Below are 21,713 nucleotides of genomic sequence, written 5' to 3'. Positions count from 1 at the left end.
GCATTAGGATTGCTTGAGCCCAAGAGTTTGAGGTTGCTGAGAGCTGTGACGCCACAGTACTCTACCAGGGTGACAGAGTGAGACTGTCTTAAAAAAAAAAAAAAATAGTACTTATTATTAACATTAATTCCTAATTGATCTAATTAAGTTTTATATACAAAGCTAGAGGAGGCATCCTTTCTCTAATAAGCAGCTGAATTTTGGCCTGCCAACATAAAGAATAAGACACCATTCTTTTGAATATTTCTTTAATATTACATTTAAATATTCTTTTTAAATACAGCATTATCACAATGTAAAGAACCTAAAAGGCAAAAACAAAAACAAATTCTTTTCAGAGAACCAGACAAGCTTTGGATTCACATTGAAAATACTACTTGTATACAGTATGTGAGAAAGAAAATTGGAAAATAATAAGACTTGCTGTAGTAAGAGTCATTTCTTTTATTTAGGCCTAGACTGAGTGGACCTGAAACTGTCTCCTTCTGTGATCAGAGTCTAGTTTTCCTAGCAACCATGAGCTAGAATTCTGTCCAACTCAGGTAGCACCAGAAATGAGATGGACTAGGTTGTAGAGAGGCCCTTTGCTTGACGAGACAGTTAATGCTAAACGTTAATATTTTAGCATTCAAAGATTTGGGATTGGTGTGAGTCAGAATTGTAGAGTTAAAGAAGAGATGGACTTTGATTAAGAAACTACAGAAAATCAAATATTGCATGAGTTGGCAATGAGTTTAATAATCACAGATTCATATTCCTGGTTTTGATCCGCAAGGCTAATAATCCTTTATTGAGAAGCTGGAATCTATTTCTTAAATTAAGCTGGAGCCTGCTTTTGGAGGGAATATGTAGAGCTTACCCTACCCTTCTGACACAAACTTTCAAAGGTTCTTCGCTCATGGAGCCAAATTCCCAGTTTAGCTTCAGTCGTGTATTTTGAGGGTACCGGTCTCAGGTAGGGGAGTGTAGCTCAGTTCTGGATAGTATCTACATCTCAGGTACTTATGAGGCTATGGGATGGGGAGAGATAAGGACCTATGTACTTCATTAAGAACTTCCCTCCAAATATAAAAGCAAGCAAAACCAGGAATGAAGAGGAAAGGCAGATGGGCTAGGAAATGTAACTGTATTAAGTACAAGGCCTTTCAGACTCAGAGTTTAAGATTTTATAGGTAAAATGCTTCTGTGACAAACATGAAGGTTGATTTAAGACACCAGGGCCTTAGTATCCCACAAAAAAAGGCTTTATGAGCAAGATAAGTACAAATAATTATCTCCCTACACATACAAAGTTTTCCACGTTTTTCTTTTCTGGCTAATAAACCACACCAGCAGGGAAGCACAGTGTGAAGGATGCTAGAGAAGAATAGTGTTTCATTTCTCACTGCCTCCGTTTTAAAACAGAGGCAAGGTTCACTTTGCTAATTAAAAAAAGGTCAATGGTGGTCAGTGGAGCAGACCTTGGAAAATAAGCTGGACCCATAAGGAACAGGAACCGTTATCTCCCCCGACAGAGGTAAGAATTTAACTCACTTTGAGTTCCATTCCATAGAAGTCAGAGGTTATAATCAGAACTTTAATCCTTTGGAACCTTAAGAATTGGGTTGGCTTCTAAATTTTTATGTATCATTGAGATGGAAGGATCCAATAAACGTTTGGAATTCTTGGGGTTGAACCTGGGATCGTAAGAACTCTCCAACCCTGTGTATCCAAGAAGGATAAGGGTAGATACAGGAAAAAGAACAGAGACTAGTTGGTGACCTTAGATTGCCATATCCCACATTCCATTAAAGCTCAGCTCTCCCAATGAGGGAAGAAAACCTGGGTGAAAAAGCAAGTATGGCACAAATAAAGTCATCCTTCCAGACAGCAGCCTGTCCCTGCTGTCTCCTTTGGACACAGCCCTCCCGTGCACTGGGTGAGCCCCGGCCTGGAGCTGCCTGCCAGAGCTAGTGTCAGACACATACAGAAGACTCAGGCTCTTCATACCACATCCCCAGACAATCGATCTCTTTTTCTCCAAAGGAAAAAGGATGGAGGGGGAAAAAGACAAATAGACAAATTTAACTCTAGTACCTAAGAACATGTGAAAGGAACAATTCAAGTTACAGACCAGGAATCCCCAGTGTGGGGAACAGGTCAGAGAACACCTAACATGTCAAATAGTAACTTATTTACCAAACTAGGGGTTGGAAAAAGGCAGGTTAAATTTTTATAAATCTTCGAGGTTTTTGTATGGAAGCAGAGACTCTTCCACCCCTTCCTCTAGATTTGACCAGGTGACATTTCCAATTGTGGTAGTAAGATAGACCAACATGAGATACTCGAATAACCATTGAGAAAAGTAAGCTCGTCCCCACCTGGAGCTCAGGAGAGGAGAAGGGACTTTGCCATGCTGTTTAAATTCCCATGTTCTGGTCCCTACATGAAGACTAGCTGCTTGAATTACCCAGCTTCTCCTGTGAGATCCTAGTTCTTTGTTCCAATGGCCCGGAAAGCTCAGTATTCAGCACTATACAGGCAGCCTTCTCTGCCTCAAGACTATCCCCAGACCACGCTGGGACTGGCTCCTTGGTACTGTTTCCCTTTTAAAAAATACTTGTACAAACAATCTTTTCCCACCCATTCCCCAAACACCTCAATAAAATAACATGGGAGCAGCAGCTGCTTCTACAGTTTTGTTTTGAAATGGCGTTAGATAAAATAAGGGAATAAATAGAGAAGGGGTAAGAGGCAGGATCTCCATCCTCACACTGTCAGAGGGAGTTCCAGGGAGGGATCTTCGGGGGGCCGATCCTCGCTCTGCTGTGAGGTCTCCACCCCACAGCCCTCTCCACTGTCTGTGTGGAATGAGAGGTTTGAGGAGGACCAAGAGGGGTGGAAGTCTTCATTCTCAGGCTCCTCGGGGTTACAATCTTCAGGCAATAGCGCTTCCAGAGTGGATGTTTTCCCCCCCTCTGATTTACAGAGGGCAGCTGGGTCTGTGGGGCTACAAGCCATCAGTGAGGTAACAGGGAGAGAGAAGACACTCAGATCCTTCTCTTTGGGGAAAGAGGCTGGGCCTTCTTCTGCACCAGGCTCTCCTTTCACTCCCAAGACTGGCCTCTGCTCCACCTGATAATAGACCAGGGGCCCACTGTTCAAGTAGGACGGGTTGTTCACCGTGGAGGCAGTTGGGTGGTCTGAGTTCTCGGCAAAACACAGGACAGAGGAGCCTGGGGGCAGCTGAGCCTGGATGAGAATGGGGGCTGTAAGGCCTGGGCACAGCTCTTCGGGAACAGCAAGGGGCTCCTCCAGAATACACACACCCAGGCTCTCAATGCCTGAGTCCAGGCTGGCGCTAGAGCCACTGGCATCCTCCTCTGCCTTAAGCCGCTCCAGCTCCTCTGCACTCTGCAGGTGCATCACTGCAGTCTCGTTCTCAGCAATGAACTCCTGGAAGTCCTGCGTCTCAGAAGCTTGTGCTGTTGCCAGGCTACAGCTGGCAGTGGGTGAGGGCTCCTCATCCGGGCCTGCCGGGCGGCTCCCCTGCCGCTTGCTCTCCAGCTCCAGCTTCATGATGGTGTGCAGGTAATGAGTCCTGACCCGGATGGGATTAAACTCAATGCGCCCAGCCATGTTCCCACAGCCGTCTCGGGAGCAGCCACAGGGAAAGGACATGCGATCTACCTGAAAGAGGGGACAAGGAAGTTGAGGCAAGATGAGACCAACAGATGTAACAATGGAGTTAGCAGATACTGGCTGGCAAACACAGGCAGTGGGGTTTGAGGTCTTACAAGAACGAAAGCGACCAATTCAAAACAGCATGCAGTGAGCTGACAGTATTAGATGGTAGTTACGGGACCACTTGTATTGCAGTTCCAGCCATTAGCGGTGTGACCTCAGTCACACTTTCTAGGGCTTTGTTTCTTCTAAATGCGTAGACAGCTGGGTGTGGTGGCTCACACCTATAATCCCAGCACTATGGGACACCGAGGTGCAGGATTGCTTAAGCTCACAGGTTTGAGGCCAGCCTGAGCCAGAGTGAGACCTTGTCTCTAAAAGTAGCTGGGTGGGGTGGCGCCCATAGCTCTAGGTAGGCTGCCAGCCATATACACCAAGGCTGGCTGCTGACCTAGGCCAGCTAAACAATAATGACAACTGCAATGAAAAAACAGCTGGGCGTTGTGGCAGGTGCCTGTAGTCCCAGCTACTTCGGAGGCTGAGACAAGAGAATCACTTGAACCCAAGAGTTTGAGGTTGCTGTGAACTAAAACACTACAAATGAGACTTTGTCTCAATCAGTACGAAAAGGTAGACAGAATCACATCAAAGGGTCCTTGGGGCTAAAAAGTCCAGAAATACCTCTTTGAATGCTGGGACTTCTCACAGAAGAAATTTATATGCCCCAGAAACATGCCCTGGATACTTTTCTATTAAGAGTCTCACTGTGTCACCCTGGATAGAGTACTGTGGCATCATCATATCTTATAGCAACCTCAAACTCTTGGGTTCAAGTGATCCTCTTGCCTCAGCCTCCCAAGTAGCTGGGACTACAGGTGCCCGCCACAACACCTGGCTATTTTTTTTAGAGACAGGGTCTCTCTCTAGCTCAGGCTGGTCTCTAACTCCTGAGCTCAAACAATCCACTCACCTCTGCCTCCCACAGTGTTAGGATAACAGGCATGAGCCACCGCACACAGCCTGCCTTGGAGACTTCTAGAACTTACCTCGCTTACTAAAACAACAAAAGGCAGGAGCCTAACCCTGTGGCCTTCTGCAATAAGCGTGGGAGAGAGAGTGGGCAATCTTACTAGTTCAAAGACAGATTCTAGGGAAACTAAACCAAAGTGCCTTAGTTTGCTAAGCTGCCAGGCTGCAGATTCAAACAAATAATGGCCAACTTTTTCACTACTTTATTTTTCTCTGAGCGTTGACTGGTTTAGTTCTGAAGCAGTTATCACGACAATTAACTTACAGCCCAGGGATATCTGGAAGATGCTTTCTACCTTGTTATCTCTCTTTCACATTCCAGACAGGAAAACAAACACATACCAAAAAATAAAATTAAAAATAAACATGTACAGATAGACAATGTCTTTTTATGATATCAACTTATAGAAATCTTCACTTCAGTGCCATCAATTCTTAGGAATGCTCTCAGGTGTGTGTGTAACAGAATGATTCATTAGGGAACTTCAGTCTGTAAAGCAGTATTTGGCCGGATCTGCTACAGCAATTTGCTACCTAACTAAAAATAAGAAAAGGTTGGTTAGGAAAATCCAACCACAGGACGTAGCATCCACACCCTCAGTATGTAAATTCCATTCCATATATTTCATTCTTTGGGATAGTATTGCTGAAGAACTGAAACATGTCTTCTTACTTGTCCCTTGGCGGAGGCCAATAACGGGATGAAACTGTAAGCTCTGCCCGCCAAGTCTGATCCTGAATTATAGCTGCTGAAAAGTATTTTGATTCTTACAAAACTGGAGTGCAGGTACTGTGGATAATTATGTGCAGATAGGATCTACAGGCCAACCTCATTTCTCCATTTCTCTGCTTCCTTTTATCTCAAGGAATAAGTTGGTATTTAAGGAACAGTTATTAAAGGTTAAACCGACTAACCCGTGCTTCCCTCTGCTAGTGGCTGCGGCTTAGCACCTCTGAGGTGTGACACACACAAAAGATAACGGGTGTCTATCTGCACAGTCTGAGGATCCTGTCCATGCCTGTCTCCTTTGTTAGAGGAGGAGAGTTGTGGAACTGGGAAGTGCCCTGGGTGGGCAGCCTCCCGTGTTCATAGGCACCCACAACACGTCCCTGACCTTGGTGTAAGTATCCCAGCTCTGGCCAACTTGGACTGACTGACCTGGCATTTAATCCCAGCCTGACTACAGGCGCATGCTTCTGGGTCACAGTACAGTCGACAGTCACAACCACACTCTTCCCGTGACAGGCGGATGGCTCGAAGTTCTTGCTTCTCCTCAGCATCAATGCGGTGGACCCCAGAAGCCCTCAGCAGGGCCCGTCGCCGCTTGGTGGGCAGAGGCTGCAGGAAGAAGTAATCATCCACCTCCACGTTCTCCACATCAATATCTTCATCTGACACGTCATCCAGGGTCAGGCCATCAGCCTCCACAGACTCCACTGTCCCATTCTTGGTCAGCTGCCAGTTAACAAGAAAGGTTAGTCCCTTGAGCACCAACACTGATCTCACAGCCATCACCTAGAGCAGCACTGTCCAGTGAACTTTCTGCTGATGGGACTATCTGTGGTGCCCAACACGGTAGCCAACAACACACACATGGCCACAGAGCACTAGAAATGTGGTGACTGAAAACTTCAACTTTAATTTTTTTTTTTGAGACAGAGTCTCATTTTATCACCCTCGGTAGAGTGCCATGCTGTCACAGCTCACAGCAATTTCCAACTCTTGGGCTCAAGCAATTCTCTTGCCTCAGCCTCCCAAGTAGCTGGGACTACAGGCACCCGCCACAACACCCAGCTATTTTTAGAAGCAAGGTCTCACTCTGGCTCAGGCTGGTCTCAAACCTGTGAGCTCAGGCACTCTACCCACCTCAGCCTCCCAAGTGCTAGGATTACAGGTGTGAGCCACCACACCTGGCTTTAATTTGATTTTATATATATATTTTTGAGACAGAGTCTCATTTTGTCACTCTAGGTAGAGTGCTGTACCATCATAGCTCACAGCAACCTCAAACTCTTGGGTTCAAGCAATACTCTTGCCTCAGCCCCCCAAAAAGCTGGGACTACAGGGGCCTGCCACAACACCCAGCTAGTTTTTCTATTTTTTAGTAGCAATGGGGCCTTACTGTTGCTCAGGCTGGTCTTGAGCTCTTGAACTCAAGCAGTCCTCCCACCTTGGCCTTCCAGAGTGCTAGGATTACAGGTGTGAGCCACTGTGCCTGGCCAGTTTTATTTAACTTCAATTAAATTTAAATAGCCACAAGTAACTAGTGGATACCATGATGGACAGTGCAGGTCAAGGCAGTAAATGAAGAAGGAAGACAGGAAATCTTACACAGCATCATCCTGTCCACACAAAGGACATCATCTTTCTGGGTCCAAGTGTCTCAAAAACCCTCCTGTCTTCCCTCCTGGATGGTAATCTGTTCTTACAGACACACCCTACGTTCTCATACATATGTGCCTTAATTTAGGCTCACGTGTCTTCTAGCAAAGGGAGGAAAAGGTATATTGAATGGCTGGACATTCTTTGAATATAAAGATAACCTTGAAAAATACCCTTCAACTTGTGACCCCTAGAATCTCACACTACTAGGGAAAAGGGCCCACTGAAGTGTAGTACAAGGCTACCAGGCCTTTGTCAATGAACCTTAATACCCCCTGGTATAAGCAATTACCTGTGCATTGCACCAAAGAGCTTCATTTTATGGGGAGGAGAAAAAGCAAATTAACAGCCATCAAAGAAACCCCTTGCCTCTGGAGGGGCCTAGCCTCGGCTTAGAAGAAATGTGTTTTTTCTCTTTTCTAATCCTTTTTTGACTTAAAAAAAAAAGCTGTATGAGAGGTAGGGTGGTATAAATAATCCTGCATGTATTATATCTACGGGCAGAAATCTAGGTTCTCCGGGCTGAGATGGACAGAAAGACAGGAAGGCAATCACAGAGGAAGGACAGCTGAAGACAATCTGTGCCTGAATGAGTTCTGAAAACTCACTAGAGAATTCAAGTAGAGAAAATGAGGCCTCATAATCCCTGGGGCTCTGGAAGCTGCTAGCAGGATGAAAGCCAAGTGACTAGAGCCTTTGCTTTGTTTCATCAGACAGCCACAGAGTAGTGCTGGTAAAGGAACAACTCCTGGGAGAGACGTGATGCAACAGATCTGGGTAATAAGCCACACACCTGGCTTTTTAGAGTTGATTTCTTTTGGGGGGAAGGAGTAGAGAAATGAAAGAGAAGTAGGACTTCTGGGGTTCCCTAGTCTACTATTTCTGTAGCAAGCAGGCAAGCACATGGGGCCTTTCTGTCGACCTTAGGATTGCTCCTGTCTATGTCACCAGGGTTGGTGTCCTTCTAAGCACCATCCCTTCTGTGGCCTCTCAAAGGTTAGTGGTGTAGCAGAAAGAAACTCAGGCAGACCCGAGAACTGAATACACCATGGTGGAAATGGCATTTCAAATCAGCGAGGGAAGAGTCTTCTAGTCATTAGATGGTACTAGGACAAGTGGGTATTCTTTGGGGGGAAAAGTTAGAGTCCCAGAGATAATGAATTCCAAATGGATAAAAGGCAAAAGTACAAATAATAATAAATGTATTCTTTTTTTTTTTTTTTTAAATATGGAACGCTTCATGAATTTGCGTGTCATCCTTGCGCAGGGGCCATGCTAATCTTCTCTGTATTGTTCCAATTTTAGTATATGTGCTGCCGAAGCGAGCACAATAAATGTATTCTTAAAATTACAGGGAACTAAAGCTGTAAAGCACCAAACAGCTACTGGAATAGCAACCCCCAAAGGAAGCAAACATTAGATGATATATGAAACATATGGGGGAAAATCACATACTGCCTGAGTGTAGATTTAATTTTTTTTTTGAGACAGAGTCTTACTATATTACCCTCAGTAGAGTACTGTAGCATCACAGCTCATAGCAACCTCAAACTCTTGGGCTTAAGCAATTCTCTTGCCTCAGCCTCCCAAGTAGCTGGGACTACAGGCGCCCGCCACAACGCCCAGCTATATTTTGTTGCAGTTGTCGTTTAGCTGGCCTGGGCTGGGTTGGAACCTGTCAGCCTCAGTGCACGTGGCTGTCACTGTAACCACTATGTTATGGGCACCAATCCAATTTTTTTCTTTTTTGAGATAGGGTCTCTTGTTGCCTCAGTTAGAGTGCAGCGGCATCAGCCTAGCTCATTACGACCTGAGACCCCTGGGCTCAAGTGATCCTCCTGCCTCAGCCTCCTGAGTAGCTGGGACTATAGGTATGTGCCACCATGCCTGGTTATAGAATGCTAAAGAGAGGAAAAATTTCTAAGACAAGAGTAAACAAGGGAAGGTAAAGCAAGGGTTTCCCAGACCAGGCGTGGTGGCTCACACCTGTAATCCTAGCACTCTTTTTTTTTTTTCTTTTGAGACAGAGTCTCACTTTGTAACCCTCCGTAGAGTGCCGTAGCATCACAGCTCACAGCAACCTCCAGCTCTTGGGCTTAGGCGATTCTCTTGCCTCAGCCTCCCAAGTAGCTGGGATTACAGGTGCCCGCCACAACACCCAGCTATTTTTTGTTGTTGTCGTTGTTGCAGTTTGGCTGGGGCCGGGTTTGAACCTGCCACCCTCGGTATATGGGGCTGGTGCCCTACTCACTGACCCACAGGCGCCACCCCAATCCTAGCACTCTTAAGAGGCTGAGGCAGGTTGATTGCTTCAGCTCACCAGTTTGAGACCAGCCTGAGCAAAAGCGAGACCCCATCTCTACTAAAAATAGAAAAACTGAGGCAAGAGGATCACTTGAGCCTGAGTTGGAGGCTGCTGTGAGCTATGACGCCATGGCACTCTACCCAGAACGACAGCTTGAGATTCTGTCTCAAAAAAAAGTGGGGGGGTTTCCTCTTGACATAAAAAGATATATCAGTTGCCACTATTGCTGGTGCTCAATAAATATCTTGCTAATGAACAGGAATCCTGTATCCCAGTCTTAGGTTTGCCTGGTTTGTCCCTAGGATTCCTGTAAAAGAAGGGCACAGAACAGGACAGTATCCTGTTTTGACAGCTCATTCTCTACTAGATTTAGGAGAGAGGAGTTTTCTTATAGAGAAAGGGAAGAATGCCCTCGTTGCATTTGATGAGAACAGTGTTTATTTGCCCAGCTGTTGCTATAGCAGCTGGAAAGTGATAGGGTCAATAATGGAATTTCTTAGACAGAAGAAAGGATGCCTGAATGTCAGTCTAGAAAGGGGAAAGAGGTGCAAGGCTTCAGGAGCAAGCTAAGGAGAACACACACAGAGCTCCCAAAGAGAGAGAGGAATGAGATCTGGTCAGCCTATACCCTCTGCCACCAGTTCTCCAACCCCACCACATTCTGGTGTGTGTCCATACAGCCAGTATGGGTCAGCATGCTTTGGGCCCAAAAGAAACCCAGCCAGGTTTAAAGCAGTATTCTCTCCAAATTTGGAACTAGGAATTCTGAGGACCAGAGTAAACTATGGCTATGGAGTGCCAAACAGTGGTGATAGCAAATGGTGGCTGTGAAGAGCCAACTGAGCTGAGTCTTCTCCCAGCCTCTCTCTGGCGCTCTATCAGATGAGAGGCACAGCATGGTACAAGTCTAAATAACTGATAATGCTGCTGTTTGCACCTAGAAGAGTATCGCCCAAGGGTGATGGGGGTTATACAAATGTCAGGATCCTTTCAGAGAATATGAAAGATCCTACATTTGTCCTACATATCAGGGCAAGGAACAACCATTTGATAAGAAAATTATGCTTCCTTAGGCTAAGGGGTGGTAGATGTGAATGACTTCAGGTATTCATACTTTAAACTCCAAAAAACAAAATTGGGGTGGGGTAGGCAGTGAGGAGGGGGAATTCTAGGAAAGCCATTTTGTTGTATCTGCCAGACAGTCCTGCCAGATGAAAAGAAGCGAATCTGAGACAGATTTGATTCCAAACCTGAAACTTTTCATTAGAAAAATGTGGAATCTCTGCATGCCAGGAACAGCAGTCAAATCAAAGATCAATGAACCTACTTTATCTTAGCATATGGGAAGCACCAAACCCCAGAACTCTTAAGCACCTTCATTTTCTTGGCATGGAGTTTCTCTTCCTTCAGATGCTCACGCAGAATCTCTCGATGGTTCACCTCCTGCTCTTGAGCAAACTCACAGAGTGTGTAGCTGCGTACAGAGTTATGGCGCTGGGCCATGCCCAGAGAGCTCCCACCCTGGCTGGGCACGCTGGTGAAACCCTGGCGCCGGGCAAAGTAGTATACAGTCACCTGATCAAAGCGCACGTTCTTCCTCCGCAGCTGCTTCTGCCGCTTCAGGATGGATGTGGCTGAGAAGGGAGCACAGACAGGAGTTATTAACCCAGAGGTAGCCTGTGTAGGGACTTGGCTCTTTCTCTTCTTCTAGGCTTTCGACTTGTCTTCTCCATAATGTGCTCCCTCTACCTGGAGAACTTTTAGTATTTTCAAATTACAAATGCATAGTTGGAAGGGACCTTGAACCTTGGCTAGTTCATACCATTGCCTTTAGACTGACTTCACCTAATCTGATGACCACAAAATCTATTTTGAGACACCAACTGTAAAAGGACCTTAGGTAATACTTTCAGGATACAACAATCTATAGTTTTACTGTCTAATATAATAGCTACTAGCCACATGTGCCAATTTAAGTTTAAGTTAATTAAAACTAAATAAAATTAAAAATTCAGGGCAGTGCCTGTGGCTCAGTGAGCAGGGCGCCAGCCCGATATACCGAGGGTAGCAGGTTTAAACCCGGCCCCGGCCAAATTGCAACAAAAAAATAGCCGGGTGTTGTAGGGGGCGCCTGTCGTCCCAGCTACTCAGGAGGCTGAGGCAAGAGAATCGGCTAAGCCCAAGAGCTGGAGGTTGCTGTGGGCTGTGACACCAGGGCACTCTACCAAGGGTGACAAAGTGAGACTCTGTTTCTAAAATAGATAAATAAATAAATTAATTAATTAAATTAAATTCAGACTGGATGTGGCAGCTCATGCCTATAATCCTAGCCCTCTGGGAGGCTGAAGTGGATGGACTGCTTGAGCTTAGGAGTTCAAGACCAGCCTGAACAGGACTGAGACCCCATCTCCTAAAAAAAAATAGAAAACTTAGGCAGGAGTTGTATAGGTGCCTATAGTCCCAGCTACCCAGGAGGCTGAGGCAGGAGGACTGCTTGAGCCCAGGAGTTTCAAGTTGCTGTGACTATGAAGATGTCACTGAACTCTAGCCTGGGTAACAGAGTGAGACACTGTATCAAAAAAAAAAAAAAAGGCGCCTGTGGCTTAGTCGGTAAGGCGCCGGCCCCATATACCGAGGGTGGCGGGTTCAAACCCGGCCCCGGCCAAACTGCAACCAAAAAATAGCTGGGTGTTGTAGCGGGCGCCTGTTGTCCCAGCTGCTCGGGAGGCTGAGGCAAGAGAATCGCTTAAGCCCAGGAGTTGGAGGTTGCTGTGAGCTGTGTGAGGCCACAGCACTCTACCGAGGGCCATAGAGTGAGACTCTGTCTCTACAAAAAAAAAAAAAAAAAAAAAAGGGCGGCGCCCATAGCTCAATAGGTAGGACGCTGGCCACATACACTGAGCCTTGGTGGGTTCGAACCCAGCCTGGGCCAGCTAAAGCAACAATGACAACTGCAACAAAAAAAATAGCCAGGCATTGTGGTGGGCGCCTGTAGTCCCAGCTACTTGGGAAGCTGAGGCAAGAGAATTGCTTAGCCCAAGAGTTTAAGGCTGCTGTGTGCTGTGATGCCACGGCACTCTACCAAGGGTGACATAGTGAGATTCTGTCTCAAAATAAAATAAATTAAATAAATTAAAAAAGATCAGCTCTTCAGCATTTCAAGTGGTCAATAGCTACATAGAGCTAATAACTACCACTGGAAAATGCAGATATATACCCCTCCCCCCAATTTTGCAGTGGAGGCAGTTTCCCCAGGGAAAACCTGCTAGACAAATTCTAAAAGAGCTGTAACACCAAAAATTTCTATAATAACAGAAAATTCTACTGAAAAGCACTGATTTATAGCAGGGGATAGCAAACTTTTTCTGTAAATGAACACATTGTAAATATACTTTAGGCTTTCTTTTTTTTTTGCAGTTTTTGGCCAGGGCTGGGTTTGAACCCACCACCTCTGGCATATGGGGCTGGCACCCTACCCCTTTGAGCCACAGGTGCCACCCCGAGGTCCTTCTTTTAACAACTCAACTCTGCCACTACAGCATGAAAGTAATCATAGACAATGGGTGTGTAACCATGTTCCAATAAAATTTTATTTATAAAAACAGGCAATGAGTCCGCTCAGCACCCATAGCACAATGGTTACAGAGCCAGCCACATACACCCAGGCTGGCAGGTTCAAACCCGGCCTCGGCCAGCTAAACAACAATGACAACTGCAACAAGAAAAAAAATAGCCAGGCCTTCTGGCGGGCGCCTGTTGTCCCAGAGCTGTGATGCCATGGCACTCTACCGGGGGCGACATAGTGAGACTCTGTCTCATAAATTAAAAAAAAAAAACAGGCAGTGGGCCAGATTTGGCCCATGGGCAACCCCTGATCTGTTCTGTAGTATCAGATGTTCCTTCAAGAACTAACTGAGCCTTAATTTAAAAATTTGGGCTGGAGACAGTGAGTTACTCATGCCTGTCATGCTAGCACTTTGGGAAGCTAAGGCAGGAGGACTGTTTGAGGACAGGCGTTTTAGGGAAGCTAAGGCAGGAGGACTGTTTGAGGACAGCCTGAGCAAGAATGAAACCCCGTATCTACAAAAAAGTAGAAAATTTAGCCAGTCATGGTGGCATGTACCTGTACTTGGAAGGTTGAAGGAGGATTGCTTGAGCTTAGGAGTTGGAGGCTGCAGTGAGCTAGTATGAGATCAATGTGCTCCAGTCTGAGAGACAGAGTAAGACTCTGTCTCAAAAAAAAAAAAAAAATCTGGAGTTGCCCCAGTTGTCCAGGCAGTAAGCATTTATGTCCTACTACAGCTACAATTTCCTGGAACTGTCTGGCACTCTGGTGGGGGAAGGGTAGGGTCCTAGACTCTTCCTCCCTCAATCTAATTCAGCCCATTCTAGGGACCCACAAACCACATCACTAATAAAATTAGCTAGAATAAATCAGACTTCAGTCTAGGATATTGGAGGAACGAGGTCCTCCAAAAAGCAAAGAAAGAGTATGATCAAGGGCAAATCCCCAAGCTAGATAGAAGCTGTCTCAACAGCTCTGATGCTTGGGGAATGTGGGTTCAGGCAGAGAGGGAGCAGCTCACTCACGTGTGAAGCTGGCAGTTGTAGGAGGATTGAGGCTGTCGCAGCTGTCAGCACTGTCACTGCTAGAGATCTCATCATCTGAGTTGGAAACTGATGAGCCCACATCCACATCATCAAACTTCCTCTTGAGACCCGAGCCCGTGAATGCATCCATTGGTTTCAAAGGGGTTTCCTTGGGGAGTCAACCACGTTGGCCCCAGAGTCCCTGCTCACCACCAGCTGGCCAGGTACATTAGGATTCTGCCCAGGGGAAAAGAGGAATCAGCATTTCTGTCTGAAGCCAGACCCTCCCAAATCTATGCACATAGCTCTCTAAGTGAAGAGAGCAAGCACCTGACCCAGCACTGATGTCTGGTTTCTCAAGATTAGGTCATTTCTCTACTGATTCCAGCCAACATTCTCCTGCTTCCCCCCGCCCCTCCAGTCTTGATCACTTTTAGAATAATGAGATGGGTAGCAGGAGCTACCCTTCCCAGTGGAGAGAAGGCCTTTGGTTCCAATCCAGCTGTGCTCTAAGCGTCATTAACCCAGAGATAACACTAGCTGTTCTGATCACACAGGAGAGCTCTCCAAGGGACTAGCAGGAGGGACTGGGGATCAAAAGCAGAATTAGGCTTTGCCTAAACCAAGACTAGACTCAATTACCCTTCCTAGTGATAAAATAGCCTGACATTTCCCAAAGTGTGTATCTTAAATACACCAGTTCTATGGACAGTCATAGCTTTCACATGGAAATAGGACTGCTGTCAAGAGTTCAGAAAACTGATTATGGCAAAACCTCTTAGAGCAGTGGTTCTCAACCTTCCTAATGCCGCAGCCCTTTAATACAGTTCCTATGGGTTGCGACCCACAGGTTGAGAACCGCTGTCTTAGAAGGTTGAATATATTAATGAGGATGGTGAAGGCTGAGCGAAAGCATAGAATACAGTGTTTCTACAAACCTGATTATGGAACCCACTGTTTGTTCCAAAGTATTTTAGGAGGCAAATAATTCTTGGAACACACTTTGGGAAATACAGCTCCAGGCACTCAATTTTGAAGGATATTGAAGTCGGGAAAACTCTTTAAAGTATCTCCCTAGCTTTTTAGAAAGGTCAAATTTGGTACTAAAGAATGGACCCAAGATTAGAATCTGCACTGGCTCCAACACTCAGAATCTTTCCCAATTTCAAATGCTCCATACAATAGGACTCATCTAATTTATTATCATCCTGTGTAATAAAAACCCATCTTTACAATCTTTGCTCTCTGTAAAGAAACCAGCAAGGGGAAAATAGCAAAAGAGACAATGTACTCTGGTTACATCAGTACTGAAAGCAGTGTTTCCAACACGCCTTCACAAAACCAAGGAATACAAAACTATTCCCCAGGTATAAATCTTTTGCCTTCTCTGTCTGGGGACTTAAGTCCAGAAGGGCATGAATCTGCTCAGCAGAAATGCTGTCAGAGCCAGAGCCATAGTCATGTGTGATGAGAAACGAAGCCTCCCTTGCTTTGCCTCAGTAATGCCAGAATCTCCCCAGACTATGATCTCACTAGTTGCTAATTATGCAGCAGGAATAACAACACTGCCCAGAACGACTGGGCTGCATTACTGCAGAACAGCTACCCAGAATATACTGTGGTGTCAAGAGATGCCTGCTACAGTGCTGTTTTTCTAGACTGTGTCTCTTGGAAGCGATTTGCCTGCTCTTAGAACAGCTCTATGAAGTCAACCAGACTTAATAAGTACTTTAGAAAAGTTATTTCCTAATCTATCCAGATCACATCAAATTCTCCATTCAAGTCACAAGATGCACCTAAGAAATCTCTACCATCACAGGTCTTAGACAAGCATGTTCCGAAAATAAATTTGGCCAGGGAGGGGGAAAAATAATAGAATATTTGGTAAGAATTGTAATTAAATTTTAAAATGAGCTCAAAGTTCTGTTTTCCGGCTATTAATCTTTCCCTCAGAGGGCACATTCTTAGGACACTGTCAGAATAGAGAAAGCCAAGGGCTTGTTATGGGTTATGATTTTAGCTAAGTTTAAAGATATCGATCAACAAATATCTCATTCCATTTGACTGTGGAAGGGCAGGGGAACCCCTTGTAGGACGTACGTATGTAGGATGACAAGAAAAAAAAAAAATGGGGCGGTGCCTGTAGCTCAGTAGGGCGCAGGACATATACACTGAGGCTGGCAGGTTCAAACCCAGCCTGGGCCAATTCAAACAACAATGACAACTGCAACAACAACAAAAAAATAGCCGGGCATTGTAGCGGGTGCCTGTAGTCCCAGCTACTTGGGAGGCTGAGGCAAGAGAATTGTTTACGCCCAAAAGTTTGAGATTGCTGTGAGCTATAACGCCATAGCACTCTACCCAGGGTGACGGCTTGAGACTGTGTCTCAAAAACAAAACAAAACAAAAAGATCAATGTTAAGCACTAAATTTAATTTTTGCTCTTCACTTAATAAATACCTTATCAACCATGTGAAAAATCAAACTGAGCTAAAATCTGCTTTCTCAGAAAGGGCTCCAGCCCTATGTCAGTTTTAACTGAGCTCCAGTTAGTACTGCTACTAGACAAATGATTTTTCCTTGGTCTGAAGCATCAGGGATTTATGACAAAGCAAATGTACACCCTGTTCTTTCCCCAGGTGTCCCCTGAGTATTTCTCCTTAAGCCTCAAGTAAGCTTTCAGCTGGTCCAAAATCATGTTTGGTACTAAAACTCTCCATCTTATTAATCCAGCTGCCCTGAAGAGTAGCACTTCTCTTTAGGTTACTTTTTGTGCACTCAGGTGCCACAAGGATTGCTGGTTCTTGTTCATTCTTCTCCTTTTATTCTGTGTCTGCCCCACTTCTACTTCTGGAACAATGCTTTCACGGCAATGCACAGGAGGTAGGTAAGAAACAAGAAAAAAAGAAAAAAGATGTGACACCTAAGAGAAAAAAGATATCCTTTAAGCTATCTGAGAGTAATCAGAATGTATGGATATGTGTGTAAATAATATGCATGCTGACCTGTGATCTAAGTATTCCATTAACTTGGATGGCACTCAGGAAAATCCTCAAGGAGACTCCACTGCTCTAGCTCTCTTTGTCCTATCCAGGATCTGTTGGCATCACTCTCTCTGACATTAACTCCATTAACTCCATGTTGCTGTGCAGTGTCTGTGGCTCAGTGAGTAGGACGTCGGCCCCATATATGGAGGGTGGTGGGTTCGAAACCAGCCCAGCCAAACTGCAACCAAAAATAGCCGGGCATTGTGGTGGGTGCCTGTAGTCCCAGCTACTCAGGAGGCTGAGGCAAGAGAATCACCTAAGCCCAAGAGCTGGAGGTTGCTGTGAGCTGTGACATCACAACACTCTACCAAGGGCGACAAAATGAAACTCAAGAAAAAAATTAAAATAAAATAAATTAATTAATTAAAAAATCCATGTTGCCTCTTGACAACCAATATAATAAGTTTAAATTTCAACCCAGCTCTCCCTGTCCAGCTCTGGTGTGAACTTAACTTTTAGATAAAGATGCTGGGCACCAAGAACAAACCTCCCACTCACTACCATCCTGTCCTGAAGAAATCTTTCTTTGCAATTGTAACAACTAGAATAGCTTCCATACTTTTCAATTCATCAAGTTAATCTCCTTTCAAACCACAACTAGAAATCAGTCATTCCTACTTCTTTTTTTCTTTTGGAGACAGAGTCTCATTTTGTCGCCCTCGGTAGAGTGCCATGGCGTCACAGCTCACAGCAACCTCCAGGTCTTGGGCTTAGGTGATTCTCTTACCTCAGCCTCCGGAGTAGCTGAGACTACAGGCACCCACCACAACGTCCAGCTATTTTTTTGTTGCAGTTGGGCCAGGGCCGGGTTTGAACCCGCCACCCTCGGATATGGAGCCTGGTGCCCTACTCACTGAGCCACAGGCGCCCCATTCCTACCTCTTTCATCTATTCCTTGATGGAGAATCAATGCCTGTGTTCAAGAGACACACTTATAAGTTATATTCCAAGCACTTAAATGCTTACAGAAGAAATCAAAGTGAGCCTGGAAATTCAGGTCAAAACTGACAGTTAACTGTCACAATGACCAGCTCAAACAACAAATGGTTTTGGAACAAATAGTGCAACCCTCTATAAAAGTTTTTAAATGCCAGTGAAATGAAAGGTCAGTTGACAATTTCTGGCTACACGCCTTACAGTGTTTCTACACGCCTTAAGTGTTTCTAGCCAGACATTTCCCAGAGGTATATGAATTAATTCAGATACAGAGCATATAAAATACACGAGGGTAGCACCAAATAAAACAGATCTACCAGCATATGTGTGTTTTAGTACTAGATCTAAGTTTTTAGGCCTACAAGGACTCCTCTAACCACCAAAACAAACTTATTTTAAACCTAGCATATGTGAGACTAGCAAGAGGGACTGTCCAGGAAAACTTTTGTGCAAGAATGTATTTGCAAAATTTAAATAATGTAAGCCTCTTTTTAAAATGAGTCCAAAATAAAAAGGCAAGGTACATGTCATAGGAGAAAGTGTTACTTCTCCACTCAACTGGAACCCAACCTTCTGCTAAAGGTCAAGGGACCAAAATCTCCAGTTAAAAGATCAGCAGGGTACCATCTGTAGCTGGTCAGAGTAAGGAAGAGTTGCTGTTAAGTGTTATAATAAACATGAATAAAATGACCTGCCCTGTTTATCTATATACAACATGGTTGACTCTCAAATACTACCCTGTTTTCTCGAAAATAAGGCATCCTCCGAAAATAAGACCTACTTACAGAAAAGATAAGACGTCCCCTGAAAATAAGACCTAGTGCATCTTTGAGAGCACACCTTAAAATAAGACAGTGTCTTATTTTCGGGGAAACAGGGTATGAATTTCATAGATCCGTATGTCCTTGTGATCACAAGGATCATGAACTTATAAAGCACCAAGAGAAATCCTCCAGTTTAATCTAAGTATTTAAAGAAAACCCACCATCCACCCCACCCACTCCCTGTTTTTTAACCCATTCACTAACAAGCTTAGAATTTGGCTTTCCCTGTCTAAGCTACCATCATATGGAGGACATGAGATTTTTCTGGGAGAAGTGGAACATGATGCTGCATTAACTCTCAAGGATATCCAGTCGTTTGTAACTCTGGCACACACTGACACCCTCGCTTTAGAGATTTGCAAGATAGAAAGCTGGTAAAGAAAGGGGAAAATCTTTATCAACTATAGATTTACCATGAAAACTGCAGGACAAGTGGACAGTGCTATCTTTGGGAATAACTTATAACATTTCATATTGAAGAACGGTTTGTGTGTCACTGCCACTCTAAAACCTTTTTAAAAGGATGAATCAAGGAAACAGCACTAAAAGAGAAGGATGGTAGTCCGCTGCGTGCTTGGGCCTGTGAAAAGATCAAGCTAGCAACCAGGGCAAGAGATGCTTTCATTTTCTCACACAACGCCGGAAAAATGGGAGACATCTGAACCGGCGCTGAAGGGGCATTTCAAGTCACCAGTTCCCTCTCGTGAACACCTCTGCTCGCAGCTCTCGGGCCATTTCTCTCAGATTCCTGCTAACCTTCCCGCTCATTCTAATCGTCCGCAGCCCCTACCCAGCCTCCAGCCTCCCGCATCCCTTCCTGCCTGCTACTCACCAATTCCCAACCACTCCTCCCACATTTTCTTCTGTTCCCCCTCCCCTTCCTTCACTTTCCTCCATCCTACATCGTTATCCACTCCACTCTGAACTCACCCCTCATCCGCAATCCTGCTGGCTTTAAGCCCCCCATCAGTGTCCCCTGAGCTGCCTCTGCAGTCCAGGCCCGCGTCCTCGGTGCCCCTTGCTCCCATGCCTCTTCCCGACTCTGTCCCTTCCCAGCGGCACTCCAGCTCCCCGCCCCGCGACTGCTCGCGTCCGAGCCGCCCTCATTTCTGACCCCTACATCTGCACCGCTCTGGGCTTGACCACTCCTCCACAGCCTCCCGAAGGCCGATCCCGAGAAAGGACAAGGCGGCACCCTCCGCCCCGCACCCCCAGGCTCATTACCGGCCCCGCTGCAGCTGCCTCCTCCTGTGATGGTCTCCGCCGCCCCCGCTACCGCCGCCGCCCTAGCCCGGGTAAGAAGGAGGGAGAATCGAGCGAGTCCCGGGCCCCGCGGCGACCGTCGGGGAGCGCCCTGGGCGGCAGGGCGGGTGGGCAGGCTGGCCGGCAGGCGGCGGGGGGCGGGCAGCTCCGACAACTGGGGCGCCCCCGGCAGCAAAAGCCCAGAACCGCCCCGGCTCTGGCTAACAATAGGCTCCGGCCGCAGCGCTCCGGCTCTTATAGGCGCCGGCACGTCCTGGACGAGCCCCGGGGCAGGCTGGGAAATGGAGTCTACGTGCCAGCCCCACGCCCAGAAGCATGCTGGGAGTTGGAGGCAGTGACTGCAGCAAAGCCGGAGCCGGCAGGCGAACGGAATTTGGAGGCGGCGGTTCTGCTGCAGCTGCTCCTGGGAAAGCCAGTTTGGTGCCACTGCAGTTTTTTCAAAAGGAAGAAAGGAGACCCTCAGCTATGATCCTCAATGACTAAACGAATTCTCTTCTAAAGCTCATTTCCTTTTCGCCAGGACCATACTCCTAAGGAGCATAATCTCCTTGATCACGGGGGTCTTAAGTGGTCAGCAGTATGACTTGTTGCAACATGCCCAAGTTATAAAGAAGAAAATACAAGAAATATCTTGAATTATCCACTTATACGGATTGTTTTGTTTCCAAAAAAAATTTTTTTGCCATTATCTTGATCTTTGGAATTTTGCAACCCATTTTTAAGATGGGGGAAACAAAACACAAACGTCAAAAGTTATGGTTTGCCCAAGATACATATTTTTGGTTTCTTCTGTCCTTCTCTTGACCAATAAGTGTCTGCAAGATCTAGGTGCATTAGCTTGTCCCACCCTTCTGTCATTCTGTTTCCATTTTACTTTCCTCCTCTGCTTCAATACCCTGATACAGTGACCTCCTTTGCACTTCAACAGGATAATCATGCTTTTGCTTTAAGGCCTTTTGCCTGGAACTCTCTTCCACCAGTTAGCCACATACTTACTCCCTCATTTAACACCTGCTAAAATGTCCCCAAATCAGAGAGCACACTTAATTGTATTTCTTTTGGGGGGGAGGAGAGGTCCAAAAGTGCGAGAGTAAACCCTAATTATATTTCTAAAATACTGTTTCTCTTGGCCAAGGTGGGTGGATTGCTGCAGCTCACAGGGTGGAGACCAGCCGGAGCAAGATCAAGACCCCATTGTAGTTCCAGCTACTCGTGAGGCTGAGACAAAAGAATCACTTCAGCCTAAGAGTTTGAGGTTGCTGTGCAACAAGTGACGCTGTCTCAAAAAATAATAAATAAATAAATAAATGTATGTTTCTCCTTAGTCTCTATCCCCTTGCCAAACATATATATATATATATTTTTTTTTTTTTTTTCTGAGACAGAGTCTCACTCTGTCAGCCTAGGTAGAGGGCAGTGGTGTCATCATACCTCACTGCATCCTCAAACTCCTGGGTCAAATGATCTTCCTGCCTCAGTCTCTCAGGTAGCTAGGACTACTGTGCATCACCACACTTGGCTCATTTTTTCTAATTTTTGTAGAGACAGGTCTCACATTTGCTTGAGCTGATCTTGAACTCCTGGGCTCAAGCAATCCTCCTGCTTCAGTGTTCCAGAGAACTAAAATTATAGGCATAAGCCGCCGTGCCCAGCCCCCTTGCCTTGTATTTCCT

At 45.7% G+C, this 21,713-nt stretch overlaps 1 protein-coding gene, 1 non-coding gene and 1 pseudogene across 2 annotated transcripts; all 3 read right to left on the bottom strand.

Moving 5' to 3' along the window:
* Nucleotides 1-231: 231 nt before the first annotated feature.
* Nucleotides 232-21,136, bottom strand: CSRNP2 (cysteine and serine rich nuclear protein 2). Its single transcript, XM_053558016.1, has 5 exons — nt 20,002-21,136; nt 13,971-14,207; nt 10,755-11,014; nt 5,852-6,148; nt 232-3,669 (listed from the first exon to the last, which is right to left on the bottom strand). The coding sequence occupies exons 2-5, from the start codon at nt 14,119-14,121 to the stop codon at nt 2,749-2,751; spliced, it is 1,629 nt and encodes a 542-aa protein (XP_053413991.1). The 5' UTR covers nt 14,122-14,207; nt 20,002-21,136; the 3' UTR covers nt 232-2,748.
* On the bottom strand, nt 8,298-8,404 carry LOC128562836 (U6 spliceosomal RNA). Its single transcript, XR_008373536.1, has one exon. It is a non-coding gene; the product is annotated as a U6 spliceosomal RNA (small nuclear RNA).
* On the bottom strand, nt 12,619-12,676 carry LOC128562948 (uncharacterized; annotated as a pseudogene).
* Nucleotides 21,137-21,713: the final 577 nt, after the last annotated feature.

The sequence above is a fragment of the Nycticebus coucang genome, chromosome 12, assembly GCF_027406575.1.
Source record: "Nycticebus coucang isolate mNycCou1 chromosome 12, mNycCou1.pri, whole genome shotgun sequence".
NCBI lineage: Eukaryota > Metazoa > Chordata > Mammalia > Primates > Lorisidae > Nycticebus > Nycticebus coucang.
This window is presented reverse-complemented; position numbering and strand designations above follow the sequence as displayed.